General features: G+C 38.3%; 1 protein-coding gene across 1 annotated transcript; it reads right to left on the bottom strand.

Annotated features, from left to right (window-relative positions):
* Positions 1–11,421: 11,421 nt before the first annotated feature.
* npm3 (nucleophosmin/nucleoplasmin, 3) lies at positions 11,422–14,784 on the bottom strand. Its single transcript, XM_042502488.1, has 5 exons — positions 14,610–14,784; positions 14,345–14,430; positions 13,452–13,571; positions 13,280–13,373; positions 11,422–12,174 (listed from the first exon to the last, which is right to left on the bottom strand). Exons 1-5 carry the CDS (start codon positions 14,680–14,682, stop codon positions 12,056–12,058), a joined length of 492 nt encoding a protein of 163 aa, XP_042358422.1. The 5' UTR covers positions 14,683–14,784; the 3' UTR covers positions 11,422–12,055.
* Between the last annotated feature and the right edge of the window lie 437 nt (positions 14,785–15,221).

Genomic DNA, 15,221 nt, shown 5'->3' with positions numbered 1-15,221 from the left:
CAGTCACTAGGTTACGGCTGAAATGTTAACTTCCTGTAAAACAAAGAAAAGCCATTATTGACGTTCACCCACAATCTATTCATAGGCTTAAAGGGATACTTTGGATTTTTTGAAGTGGGGTTGTGTGGGATACAAATTCATAGTCAGTGTATTGCAAACAGTAGATGTCCGTTGGCATGCCCCCAGTTTGGAGAAGCAGGTTATTATAACATGGACGCTAAGCTATATACTACTGTGGACAGGGGTCGGCAATAAAATGTGTTTTGGCCAACTAAAAAAGTTCCACTGAGAAAGATCTATATCAGTTTAAGTGTACGCTGTTTTGGGAGTATTTTTACAATGTTACCTTTCTGTCAGACAGCCTGTTCTGACTGGGAAGCTGTTAGTCAGACCACCAGACTACATTAACAAAAACAGTCATTTTAGTTCGCTGAATGTGGAAGCTGCTGGTCCGCAGCTGCTTCCGTCAGTAGTTAGTCTGCAGTATAATGTGACTTTGATAAATCTGAACAAACCCCTTTAAACTCCAAAGTCTCATGTTAACACAAACAAACTAGCAGCAGTAGACCAGTAGCTCCTGTGTTCAGTGATGTAAAATCACTGTTTTTCTCAATGGAGTCTGGCTTTGAAGAGAGCAATACAACAGCTTTTTTCCCTTGTTGGAAATCACTGTCTGACACTAAGATAAAGTAGTTTAAAAATTCCAAGAGACGACATACATTTAAACTCATATTGACTTTTTTAGGTGGCTAAAATACGTTTTGTTGCTGATCCCTCCACAGCAAAACATGGTTTAGCTTCCATGTCACACTCCAGCCTGCTTCTCCAAACTGGGGCATGCCGACTGCCATCTACTGTATGTAAATACACTGACTGTGGATAAGTTCCATATACAACCCAGCTTAAAAAAAACCCCTGAACTATACTTTAAAAAAGAAGACACTGGATGACCACATCTTTGAGATCTACTGCATTCACAGGAATCTCAGAACATGGTGGAGGAGGTTCGGACAATGATTTGTTGCAGACTACGCCACAGCAGGCCCATTATCTGCCAATTTAGAACAGTTCACTTCCTTGTCAACATCCTGGTCTCTGGCAAAATCTCTGTCTCATCCCTCTTTGTCTCATTATTGGAGCTCATTGTCAAGTTAGGTCAGAGAACAGGAATAACTGATGAGCAGCACCTCCCTCCCCTCACCTCTCTCTCTCTCTCTCTCTCTCTCTCTCTCTCTCCCCTCCTCTCCCGGGATATCATTTGCTGGGGCTCGACTCGGCGGAGGAGGTGGAGGAGGAGGGTTTGAGCGGCGGATGATATAAGCGCAGAGTTTTAATGAGGGCTGGGACAGCATAGTCATCTACTTATCTGTCACTCATACTCCTTTCATCATTCCCCTCCCCCTCAGCTAGACAGTGAGATAGATGGAGTGAGCTGAGGGGCGGGGTGGAGGGCTTAAAGAGGGAGGAGAGGAGAATGGTTAGAGAAGGGGGGGAAATACAGAGCAACTGAGGCACATCACTTATTTATGGCTTATAAAATGTTCTGCCCTCCTGTTTCGTTCTCTTTTTTCTCTCATCTAGTCTGTTTTTTCTTTCTTTGTTCAAATTCGAGAGACTGGATGCTAAAATGTCTGATACCTGGCTCCCTTTAGCAGTGAACACATGAGGCGGAGTAGGAGGAGCTGGGGTTTAGTTACAGTGTGGCATGAATCTGACATTTATTGTGTGTGGAAGCCTATTAGCATTCCCCTTGAGCACAGTTCCTTCTGTGTGTGTTATTAATAAAACATACAGCAGATATCCTGAAGGAGGCCATACCATTAATTTCATCCATATAAATAATATCACTCATGGATGCATGTTTATGTCAATGTGGCCATTTTTAAACTGTAAAAACATTAAAATCAGGGATTTAAATGTTAAAGAAGACATTTAAAAGTCTTTTTTTAGTTTAAAAATAGTAAAGCAAAAATATTTGGAGCAATATTTTTTGAATGCTTACTACAGATTGTCACTCAGACTTCTATTAATTTGTCAGTTTTTGTTTTAGCACAGACATTGAGCTTGAAAGAAGCTGTACGGCTTTGAGTGTGTTTGGTTTGTGTCACCTTGTGTGCAGTTTGGTAAGAGTCAAATCCTGTTGCATGGGTGAATGTGTGCTCAGGTGTCAGCGCACATTCAGCCAGTTACTGTGTTTTCTCATATATGTGCAGGAGTAAGCTCGTGTGTGTGTGTGTGTGTGTGTGTGTGTGTGCTCAGTGAGGTTGCATATATGGTAAAGGGTGATGCACTTGACAGCTGTGCTCTGTTGTGGCAGGTGTGTTGGAGCTGTATATGCATGAGTACAACACGCCCCTGCCTGCAACAGGACGTGAGGCTGTTTTGTGTGTTTGTGTGTGTGTGTGTGTGTGTGTGTGTGTGTGTGTGTGTGTGTGTGTGGGTGTGTGTGTGTGTTTTAATGCATGGGGAACTGTCAGCTGTTGTGCAGCTGTTGTTTGTGTGCTTTAGTCATTGGCTAAATGTACTGTTGGAGTTGCAGTGGGCACTCTCTCTCTCTCTTATATTCACACATTTTCTTGCCCAGCATTTATTATAATTCTCCGCGAATATTTACATTTGATGAAATGTTGATACTGTAACAGATGTTTGCAGCCTGACATGTCAGTAATAGCTTCGCAACATTCACATCGTAACAACAGATCCACGCTGCTGCACCCAGCAGAGGATGTTTTAAAGAAAAAGGATTTTTTACACACATCTATAATGTCTTAAAGGTCCAGTGTGTAGGATTTATTGGCATTGAGCAGTAAGGTTTATTGGCAACCTGTGCCCAGTAGGCGGGCACAGGTGCTAGTAATCTAACCATGGCTAGAGCAACATAGCAGTCTCCATATGTAGGGATAAACGACTCATTCTGAGGTGACAAAAACAAAAAAATTATTATTTTCGTATGATCATACACGAAAACGTAAAGAAAACGTAGTTATAAATATATTAAATACTATTTGCCAATGGATAACCCTAAATCCTACACACTGGATTTACAAAGGAAAAATCCACCCTAAATCATCTTAGATTTAATGTCAGTCTCTTAGGATGAAAGAAAAGGGCTTTGTAGATTCACTATTTTGCACTGACTGCAAGACTGCATAATCAAACAGGGTCAATACAGACACATAAGGGTCAGGTGAAAGTAATCATCTAAAATAAAGAAAGTCTCCAACTGACTAAGAGAAACTTTATCACCCCACTCCACTAAACATCTGAGACGAGTGATATATAGCTAGTGGCCGAGGGTGGAGATTTCCTCTGTATCTCAGGCCTTTGATGGATATTATTGACATAGTCCCAATACATTTGCACAGCTTGAAAGCTGTGTAACCGTCTCGTCAGTTCAGTGGTGGATGTTAAAAGTGGCTGATGTAGCAGCCTTAAGTATCATAGTATGTGGAATAAATGAGTGGCAATCATTGCTGTTTGTCTGGATTTAGCAACCCTCACAGAAACACAGACAGGAACAAGGACATATACAGCATAATGCATACAGAGCGGCTATTCATCAACCATGCAGCATGGTAACCTTCATCTGATAAGGCCTTTGAAATCAGTGCCAAAACTCCAGTCCAGGATAGCAGTGTGTATATATACACACACACACACACACGGTGCAAAAACATCAAAGACAAAGATCCGTGGCCAATGTTTATTGATCTCCATGTCTATTTTCGCCTGTGGAAATCGTTGTAACATAAACCACTCTTCTGTTGAGTTTCAGCTGAAAGGAAATCGTATGTAAGTGAAATGAGCGATGACAGGAAGTGTGTGTGCAGGTGAATGGTACCAGTTTGTATATATGAATATGGCAGGCGTGTCAGAGTCCCCTTGTGGAGAACAGCTGTATTCAGTTATCAAGTGATTGTACAGTGGCGTGCTTCAGCTGTTGCCATAGTAACTTTAGACCACACTGCAGTGACACATGCAAGTGTCAGAGGTGGAAACTAATAAAATATCTCAACTCAAGTACTGCTTACAATGTAGAGTTAATGGTTCCCTCATTGCTGTTGTTGCAGCTTTGTAGTTTTTGTTCTAAAACATTTAAAATGAATATTTTTACTTTTAATCGAAAAGGATACAGTAGAAATTATTATAAACGAGTTAATGTACTCAAAATTATATAGATGGATATATAGATTTAGGCCACTTAATTTAACCCAAATTGGGAAATTCTTGTGTTATGCAGCCAATTGTCTCAGCACAAACATCAGATACTAAATGGGTTTCTTTGCATGGTAACAGTAAATACACATACCATCATTAGAGGAGAGAAATGTATAAAGCATATCAATAAAAATGATAAAAACAACAAACAAAAAACATTAAAAAAGCTCAATACAGAATACAAGACAAAAACTCCTAGCATATTCTGTAATTATTCATATATATTGTCACAGTAGGCTACTAATAGCAAAATAAGTATAGTAGTAAATATTAAAATCTGAGAGAATGTTATCAACTATACATTAAGTCTTTCCACAGCACATGTGTAAAATTGCAAGATAAATGGGAGCAAGTTTCAAGATGTAATTAATAAAAATAGCAATTCACTTTCTCAATCTTCTTGACCATACTTGTGTTCCCTAGTGTGCTCACGTGAAACGTCATCAGTCGCAGCCCACGCGCCGTCCCAATTCAAAACAAAGTACGGTCCAAATACCCGGATGTGGCTTTACCCGCTCGTTTAATCGAGGGACGCTTTGGGACATCACTTTTGTGGACTTGGGATAGCCATGTATCACATAATTCCGCAGCAAGGAGCGACAGTGGCGTAGACACAGAAGACTCACTAATGTAAGTTATTATTTTTTCGAAATTAAGAGTTTTCGGAGATGTGAGGATCGAAGCTAACGTCGTAAACTAGCTAACGTTATTGCTAAGTTAGCCTAGGTTTGGGGCAACCACAACAACCACGAAATATAAATATTTACATATTATTTGTAATAGTGACCGATAGGATACACGCGTAAATATTTATTTGTTTATTTACTTACTTAAAAATGAATACATGAAAACAGGCCAACAATTGTATTTCATTTGTTGTGAACACTACAGTGAAGATATTTAGTGTAATAATGTAGGCATCATCAAGCACGCTGCGTATTACGTCCTCACGTCCTCACGTCCTCGGGAGTTTGTGGGCTTGCCCAGTTTGAACTTACAACTTCGCAAGTACGAACTTGGCGAACTTTATTTTGTTTATTATTCGTTGTTTTCCAGTTGTTCCATACATGGCTCAATAATATTAACAATTTCAGTTATGTAACAAAAAAAGAAATGGGATACTACAAACAACACATAAGGAAAAAAAAAAAAATGACAAAACGAAGACCAAAACAATGCGGGACAAACTATATATAAAGAGTATCGACCAAAGTGTCAAATAAAAATGTTTAATGTTTTCTCAACTTTTCTATCTGTCATTGTTCTATTTACATTATGAATTCTTGTATTTTGGGTTTCTTTTGAGTCCATTTACACACACACACACACACACACACGATTACACTATAATCATATATATATCATATATTTATATATATATGTGTGTGTGTGTGTGGGTTTATTAGTGTTTGCCTGGTGAAACCTCGTCGGCAAGCAAAGCAGAAAGTCTATATCAACAGAAAACTAACTAAGTTAACTTGGTGTACATTAATCCACTGTCCTAAATTACATACTAACATACAGCAAAGAGACAACATCTTACTGAGGAACATATGTAATGTTCATACTTATGTCCCACAGTACAGGCTACAATATTGGCTACATTATATACGTCATAAATAGGTCTTACTTTTTAGCCTAGATCTCCCTAAAGTGGCTGTAATAATGAACCTGAACTGCTTTGAAATTGAAAGAGAAAAGAAATACGAAAGACAGGAAAAGAAATCATTGCACTTACTAGCTGACTGAAACACTTCTGAAGTATGGCAGACTTGTTGAACTGTCCCCACAGTCTTATGCCACCCAGGCTCCAGTCAGAAAACTGGTGGACAGCTGTAGGTAGACAGATGACAGGCCTCTGGCAACCAGAGCACATATCTGGATGGATTCACTCAGTCGGTATGAGCAGGAAGTGTTTTGAACTGTGATATGTTGTTTGTGTGTGTGTGTGTGTGTGTGTGTGTGTGTGTGTGTGTGTGTGTGTGTGTGTGTGTGTTTGTTTTAGAGCGGGCAGTATTACACTGAAGAGCAGCTGCTCTACACTGAGAAACCATATGACTCCTTCAATGGGTGAAGTAGCCTGTAAACCTCTTTGAACGTCATTTCAGGTGAGCCAGAATCTCCAAACTCAGCAAGGCAGGAAATTAGCTGCAATCTACACTTCTCTGTTTTGTGACATATTGGTGTTTTTTAATAATGCTGTTCTTCAGTGGTGGTGTTTTGGCAGTGTGTGAACCCATCTCTCAGCAGCTTGGTCAAAGACACAAACTGCAATGCTGCATTATCTTATTTCTCATCATATGCCAACAGCTTTTCTGTGATTTAACAAGCTAAAAATTAGTGACTCAGCATCATGATGAGCCAGCTTCTGGCAAAGATAAAGTTGGATTCTTTTGTAATGACTTGATTACTCTCACTGTACTTCATGGTACTTTCCAATCAGGGCCGGCCTTTGGTATAGGCCATATAGGCAGTCACCTAGAGCGCCACATGCTGGAGGGGCACCACTGTTCGCCCTAAAAAAAAAATAAATAAATAACTTGCTGCGCCTGTTAGCACCCTTTCCTCATAATAATATAACAGAGCCCCTGTTGTCTCTCATTATTTGACCTGGACCTGACCCTGGACTGTACTTTGGGTAGTGTGTCACATGAAGACTGACGGTGCTGCGTGTTAAAAGTTGTGGATGAGTTACTGATGTGCACCTCTCCTCGAGTACCACTAGTCCTGTATGTTTTAGTCTCTCCCTGCTCCAACACAGCTGAATCAAATGATCTGCTCGTTATGAACTCCTGAAGCTGCTTGATAACGAGCTGATCATTTCAGTCTGCTGTGTTGCAGAAGGGTGAGATCTAAAACATGCAGGACAATCGTTAAGGAGAGGTTTAGGATGTGCTGGTCTAAGGTAACAAAAACAGGATTGGCAATGTTCACACTGTGGGCCCAAGTGGCCCTGAAATTATTTTCCCCCCTGTGTGATCCAGATGTGATTGTTTAATGACAGCATGAACAGCACAAATCATTTTGAATCTGCTCTTTTCAAATCAGATTCGGGCCACTTTCATATGTGGTTTCTAAATCAGACACAGATTTGATTTTTTTTTAAAAAATACAACCGCAGTCTGAACAGCCATTCAATCAGTATTGGAATTCAGTGCGGGACTGTTACGTCACTCTAGATCGTCATCCTTCTATAAAATAGAAAAACCATAAGAAAACTTCATCGGTCTGTCTGTCTGCATCAATTTTTTTCCTCGATGGGTTGCCAAGACAATCCTAAAATTGCACATTGGCATTGTGAAATGCCATAAGTAGAGACTGAAGAAGCTCTCTGTCTCATTCACCCACTGCCCGGGGCTGTTTTGTAGAAAAATACTTAATAAATAACGTTGACTTGCTTCTTCCTTTTGCCCATGGAGTCACTCAAAATAACTTAAAAATTTAACGATAAACGGTCACATCAGTGGCCTCAATGTGTAGTATGGACTTCTTCTCCTTGTTTACTTCCGTATCCACAGCGTGCTGTGTATGACGTCTTGTTGTTCTTCTGGACATACGGGTCGCATCAATGCCATGACTTCACACTGGAGGCTGATATTGGCCACAGTTTAAACAATAATGTGAACCAGTGTGACCACAGTGTAATTTCTGGCCGATTATTTACTGAAGACCTATAATAATAATAATAATAATAATAATAATAATAATAATAATAATAATAATAAATAATAATAATAATAATAATAACTTCATTTATATAGCACCTTTAAAAACACAGTTCACAAAGTGCTTTGACACACAGGAAAAGCTGAGGCTTGTAAGCCCAGAAATTAAAACATTTTAGCAATGTAGTAATGCTGAGAAAAAGCGTGAGGACAGAATTATGTAGGGGGATCGAGGCAGGGACATATTAGAAAAATACAGTAACAATAATAATAAAAAGTGATAATAATAGTAACGATAGCTATTAATTATAGAAATAATAACGATAGTAATAATGGGCAGGATCAAGGCAAAGAAAGTAAAAGATAAATTAGAAGCTAAAATTAAAAGAAGAGTTAAAGGACACAAGAAAAGATAAAATGATGAATTAGAAGACAAATTAAGAGTGGAAAGTATAAAAATAATTAAAATAATTAAAAGACAACATCACATAGGCAAGTCTATAAATGTGGATTTTAAGAAGTCATTTTAAAAGAAATCACTGAATCTACCTATTATATTATATTCCATTTATGCCAATATATCCCCCTAAATCCTATACACCGCACTTTTAAAGCAAAAGGTGTCCATGAAAAAAAAAGAACGACTCCCACTGTCCCACTGCGTCAGTGGAGTTTGACATGATGGTAACTTCAGTAAGACAGAGATGTGACATGGGGGGAACTCTTCCAACAAGACATTTGATTTTGCTGCGGCTGAAGCCTTATTTTCAGTAACATGTCTTTTAACGTGCTTCACCGGGTTGACCACCAGATTGTTGTTGCCTATGCTACAGAAACAAGCACTGCTTTGAACTCAGCTTTAACCTCTACAATGAGGGTGAAGCCTTAACGCACCACCACACAGACGCTGCACCATAAAAAACCCCTACATCCAATAAAAAGGGGTGTAAAGGTTCACAAAACTCCCACTCAGCGTTAACCAAGTTGGATGTGGTTTATGAGTCAGAAAATAAGAAGCAGCAGCACCTGCTCCACGTCAAGGTGACATTAACTGGCTGGGGCATTGTTGCACATTGATTTGCTATCAGTCACATGACCCTTTTGATCGTATGCGTCTTGTGTGTTACCCTCTCTTCCAGGAGAAATGGTGTTGTCACAATAATGGCAACTACCTGGGACAATTGAGGGTAACAGCTTGAGTATGAATAATGCTAAATCATCGATTTAATCTTCCTCTGATTAAAGCATCCCTACCCTCCTTGTTTTTGTGCCTCCCCCTCAGTCCTGTCTCCTCGTTAACAGAAAGCTGCCGTCAAGGGCATCACACAGGTGGTCATTCCTCATGTTGCCATGGCAGCACCTGGCATGACTAGTTGTTTGGATAAAACTTGTCTCATGGACATCTGGTGCTCAGCGGTGTGGCTTGTTTATCAGTCTCTCCCTCAACTTTTCCCTCTTCTGTCCCACTGTGCCGCCAACATCCTGCCCATTAGAGCACAGAGAAAGGAGAGGTGTGATTTCATGCAGGTGAATATTGACTTGAGTGCTGGACAAAATGCTTCTGCTTTAGTTACTTTAGAAATTACAGTTTTTCATACACGTCCTGTGGAGTGATATATCTCCAAACGTAGTGATTGTGAAATTGAATATTTTTGTAAACTTCGGCATTAAGTGTCCCTTTAGTTCTCCTTTCTTTTCATGCCAGTTTCTCCTCCAGTATTATCGTCATGGAGCCTGCAGCCTGCTTGCCCCTCCCAAACTGTAACTGTGGTTTATTGGCTTTTTGCAGCTGACAGTTATCTGATGAGGAAGATCTGTATTTGTAACTTTCCAGCTATATATATATATATATATATATATATATATATATATTATATATATATATGTAGTTAACCCTTTAAAAACCGGAGCAACATCACTTCTCTTTTGCTGCTTTCAGAATCCCTTCACAACCTTTGAACCCTGAGTAGATTGCTGTGGTTTCTTTCAAAAATAGGAAAAAATTGTAGGCTTAGAAAGATTATATTTTTTAAAAAGCGAGGGCCATATGTCCGGGGGAAAAAGAAGAGGTAGGGGAAAACTATATGTAGGATTATCAGATATTTAAAATCATGTTACAGGATAATTATATATTTTTTCTGTTTTTACTTATTATTTATTTATTTATTCTTTTTTTCAGGTAATTTTCCAGTAATTTTTTTTCTTACTAATTCTTGCTAATTTGGGGGTATTTTCTTCTTTGGTTGCTTATTGCCTTTTTTTATTTTTTGAAAGAAATCAAGACAATTTGCTCAGGTTCCAAAGCGTTAAAAAGCTCCATTGCTTCTCAGTGTGAAGATCAAGTGTCATCTTCATATGGCTAATTAGAGACTGGAACTGCTCTGACAGTCTGCAGATGATTCAGTTATGTAATTCACTAATGGTGATTTTCTGCTTACGGATGGGATTGCATGTGTATGTATTAGTAGATGATGCAGACTGTTACCTGATACGTCTGTCCTCAGGAAGCTTTAACTGTTAACCTTAAACTGATTTAATGAGGTAAGCTTTGTTGGTGCTTTACTGTCAGCTTGGTTAATATTTTTATGCAGAATCAGTGCAACATTTCATGGAAAATATTTTTGCTTATTCATTGGTGTAGCTCATGGTTCTGTTTTATAGTTTTCTGTTGCTTATTGTTCTTTTGAGTTTGTGGACCCATCAAACTGAATTAAGTTTTGCAACCAATCTAAGTTTAACAATACCAAAGTTTCTCAACACTGGTATTGTCAACCTGCCTATTTCCATATGTTCCCGTGTGTGAGTGACTAATGGGGAACACAATTTTTTGAAATTGAAACAATTCACCATCACTTTACGTCCACTAAAAGTGTTTTTGCCACTGACACTGACTCAGATTGTTATTCTAAGTGTCTGACAACATTATGGGAGAGGATCACCACAGAGATAGACCTTCTTGTCAAACCAGAAAAAGCCCCAAAATCTCTATCACCATACCCACCATTTAAATAAATCGTAAAAAAAACCCCCAAACACCTAAGTTAACCCTGAAAGGGCCCAAAAACACGTTTTTTTCAGTGAGCTTCTTCCTTTGGGCAAGAGCTCAACACGAAAACAAAATGTTATGCCACATTAGCCCCAAGAGATTTCTGTATGTTTTTGTTTGTGTGGGTCATTTGCTTATAAATGCAGGCCACGTTCAATTAAATTAGATAAAATAATTTCCACAGTTGTAATCAAGCTGAGTTTTGTCTTTTCTGTTGTCTTTTTTGTTGATTTAATCATGGAGAATTAATGTTTTAGTGATAAACATTGGAATAGAAAATAAAATATGTGTTGTGGTTATGAAATACTTGAAATGGACTTAAACACAATTGTGATTTTCTGCCATGTGTCTAAATTACAATCCACTAAATGTGTTGCGTGTGTTTCAGAGAACACTAAATTTATGTGACCCTGTTCGTAACATAAACTGGCTGAAAATTACTGTTTTATATAGGATTTCAAAGGGAAAACAAATGAAAACACAAACAAAATGTTTTCTCAACGCATCACTTTAAGTACAAAATCTTCACATTTATGACTGACATATCACATAGAAAACAGTATTTTTGTAACAACTAGAAATGGAGAAACTCTTACGCACAGAGAACATTTAATAAACTGTACGCAAGCTATCTGAATACACCATTCAGTTGAAGTGACAATTCATGTGGATACTTGTCAGTCATGTCTGACAAAGTACACGAGCGCGCGCGCGCACACACACGCGCGCATGCACAAAGGACTTTACTTTTACAAGAACAGTATCTATAACAATACCAGAATCCACTGGTGCAATAAATCCATGTCAGTTGTGACTGTATCATATACAGTGCAAAACACTGGGTAGCATTTATTAGCAAAAGTTCTTCTATAAGTAAACGTCTTAATACATCACAGGGACCAACAGTTCGCTGTGAGAAACTTGACGAGCAGAGAGGTGAGAGCGTCAGCCCGTCATGCTGTCACTTCCTCCCACAGCGGGCTCAGCTAACAGCCGCCACACTAAGCGCTTACTTGGCTGTGTAGAGGAAGTAGCAGCTTTATAAAATGTGTCCATCCGGTACAAAATAACCTGTCATTCCTTAAAAAACATATCAGCTAGTGAGTGAGGCCTTTCAAAAAAACGATCACTGCTTCTGCTTCTTTTTTGCTGGTTTAATGGGGGTGATGTCTTCCTCCTCATCCTCGTCGTCATCATCATCTTCGTAATCCTCATCAGACAGGTCTGACTCCTCAACCTGTGAGGCTGCACAAGAAAAGGGGACAAAGTTAAATCACTGTGTTGAATTGAATCCTGGTATAATATTTAATTATAAAGGCCAGAAAGGTGGTTTTATTAATCTGCTGTCTTAATGGACCTCATGCACAGGTTGTAATATTCAACTACACACACTCATTACAGCCAGTAATAAGAGCAAAAGGTATTTAATCCATGCAGTATTTATAAATGTAAATTTTAAAATAATTTATGATCTAAATATAAAACTTAATTGAAATATTTATTAAAAAGTGTCAAAGGTCTTAAATTTTAATTAGGGGAAAATGTGACATTGATTGCCCACATATACATTTAACCTTTCATGTAGTTGGGTCAAAATGAAGAGAAACTGATTAAAGATACTGAGTATCTGAGGATCATTAGAATAAAAAAAATCTCTGATTGTATTTCAGCAATTATAACATTATGCAAAGAAGCAAAATGTCTGGCACCTACTAATGTATTACAAAGTATAGTCCAGTATTACAAAGCAACACATTAGCTGCTTGTTTAATAATTGCGTCGTTTTGTTTTTTCAGTGTTGCAAAGCAGTGTATACCTGAAGCTGCAGTGATTACAAAAACAATTATTTTCATTATCAATAAATGTGCTGATTTTTTTTGTCAGCAAAATGCTGGAAATTAGATTGTTGTTTAAAGAAAAGCCCAAGGTGACAAAAAACTTTTTTTTTTCATTGTGCAAAAACCCCAGAAAAAAACAACTATTCACATTTTTAAAAGTTGAAGCAAGAGAATATTTTATCTTTTTGCTTAAATAAAACAAATTATTAATTGCTGCAATTTTATTTTTTTTTTCCTGTTGATCAACTAATTGACATATTGTTTCCGCTTTAAAAGAGTGCGCCTGTTTCACTTGATATTTTTTAAGGAATGGCAGTTACTGGTCAGATGAAAACATCGAATGTTTTGTAAAGAGATTGTCACTGAACTATTTCATTGTACTTTGCAGTAACCTATTTATCAAATGCTGGATACTTTTAAAAATCTTCATATAAACAGACAGATATTATCAGTAGGCCATTAAATGTCTAACAAATTAAAAAACAAACAAAAAAATAAAATGTAAGTGTTACCGATGAGGTGTAGCCCGCTGACAGTAACTGGTCCTGTCCCAGCTTTGAGTCGGATGGTCACTGGGGCTTTCAGCTCAAATTCTCCAAGACTCACCTGAGGAAAGGATGGTAACAGTTTAGACATGTGTGCTGCACATTAACCTGCGTGTAGAAAGAAATCACTGTACTGTACCATGGGCAGACAGCTGATGTGAAGGTTGGCAATTGGCACTGAAATAGTCTTCCCTTGGTGGTTCATGGCCGTTACCTCCACCACATTACTCTCCTCCTTGGCACCTTCTCCCAGACAGACCTGCAGGAAGCATAACAATTAAGTTGACATACATCAAAAGAGTTGGCAGCCAAAAAAGTACGTTTTTACATGATTTGAAGGCAGTATGGTTCAAAAGCCTTGGATAATTACATACAAACTTCACTTTAAGCCATTTATACCCAACTCACGGCCCACTGACCAAATCTGGTCCCTCCAACCATTTTCTAATTCACAATAAAAATAAATAAGTAAATAAATAATTTACACTGGGTATTGGTTTTGTATTTTTAGTGCACATAAGGTGCCAGAGTCTATAAATAACATAAAAACAGAGCTTGTTTATCAAAAAAAGTGTTAGTGGAAGATCCCCCGCACCCCCCCGACAGACGTCCCAGCAAAGCCCTTAATGTAAAATCCGAGAAATGTGGTAAAATCTATATCCTGAAATCAAAGAAATGCCCTTAAATCCCATAAACATCCTTAAATCCAAGAAAAGTCCTAAAATCTGATAAATGCCGTAACATAAATGTTGTAAAATCCTAAAAATTTGAGAAAATCATAGAAATGACCTTGCTTTAATTTGCTATGCTGGCATCAGAGCAGCTGTAATGAACAACAATTCCCCCAAGGGGATCAATAAAGTATCTCTGATCCTGATAATCCTGGAAACGTCCTAAAATCCTAGAAACATGTAAGGGGCTGCAGCAGCTGGCTCCTGGCCTCATGTCACTATCCCTGCTTGTAAACTCGCTGTTGAAGTTGTGGAGAACTTTTGCACCCAGTTTATGTGATTATAGAAAAACTGAACATACTGTTCTGAGTTCAAGGAAGTGCTCCAGGTCCTCCTCTTCGTCTCCTTGGAAAGTGTAGAAAGGCACTTTAGAGGACAGCTCGCAGCCTGGAAGATACATCAAAACAAGGGTAATTTTAGAAACTTTTTTTGTTAAATGTAAGTTAGAGCACTGGCTGAAATGTAATAATATGGAAGCATGTTATTTACTGTGGTAACATCACACAGGAGACCCACGTGTGCGCCAGCAGAGCTAACCTGATAAACTGTATTTAAATGTTTCTTACTGAACAGAAAGCTCTCCAACTTCGACTGGCCGGCTGATCCGATGTCCAAGCTTTCATCTTCGTGAAAAGACATTTTGTCAAAGCTCTAAATTTGGGTTTTCTGGTGACGCTTTATACAGAAATGAACCCTCCACGAAAAATAACAAGCGCGTCGCAAAATGTAAGCATGCCTGAAACGTCATCACTGTGCGCCTGTGGCTCGGCGATGTTTTTTTTTTCCCTTTCCGTCTCGTGCCCCAAATACTCCTTTCTTTTATTTATTTAGTTAAATCTTACGAATAAAACAACATGAACGCAGCACATACATAAACAGATAATGGCAGGGGACCAGAGCACTAACAGTAATCGCTGATCAGCTCATGCCATGTAATATAGGATACACCGATTATGATGGGAAACTTTAGATTTCTGAATATGAGATTTTGTAAGATTTGCTTCGGACAAAGAGTGAGTAAAAGGGGAAAATTCAAAATGAATATACTGAGAAATTAGACATCTTGCTAAAAAATACAAGAGGGGAGGGACAATATCAAAATATTTTGCAAAAATCATCTGACTAATCGTGGATGATTAATACAAACTATTCTCCTAGTATATAGAGTCCCTTTCACT

Source organism: Plectropomus leopardus, chromosome 15 (assembly GCF_008729295.1).
Source record: "Plectropomus leopardus isolate mb chromosome 15, YSFRI_Pleo_2.0, whole genome shotgun sequence".
Classification (NCBI taxonomy): Eukaryota; Metazoa; Chordata; class Actinopteri; order Perciformes; family Serranidae; genus Plectropomus; species Plectropomus leopardus.
Note: the sequence above shows the minus strand (reverse complement) of the source record. Positions and strands in the feature narration are given on the sequence as shown.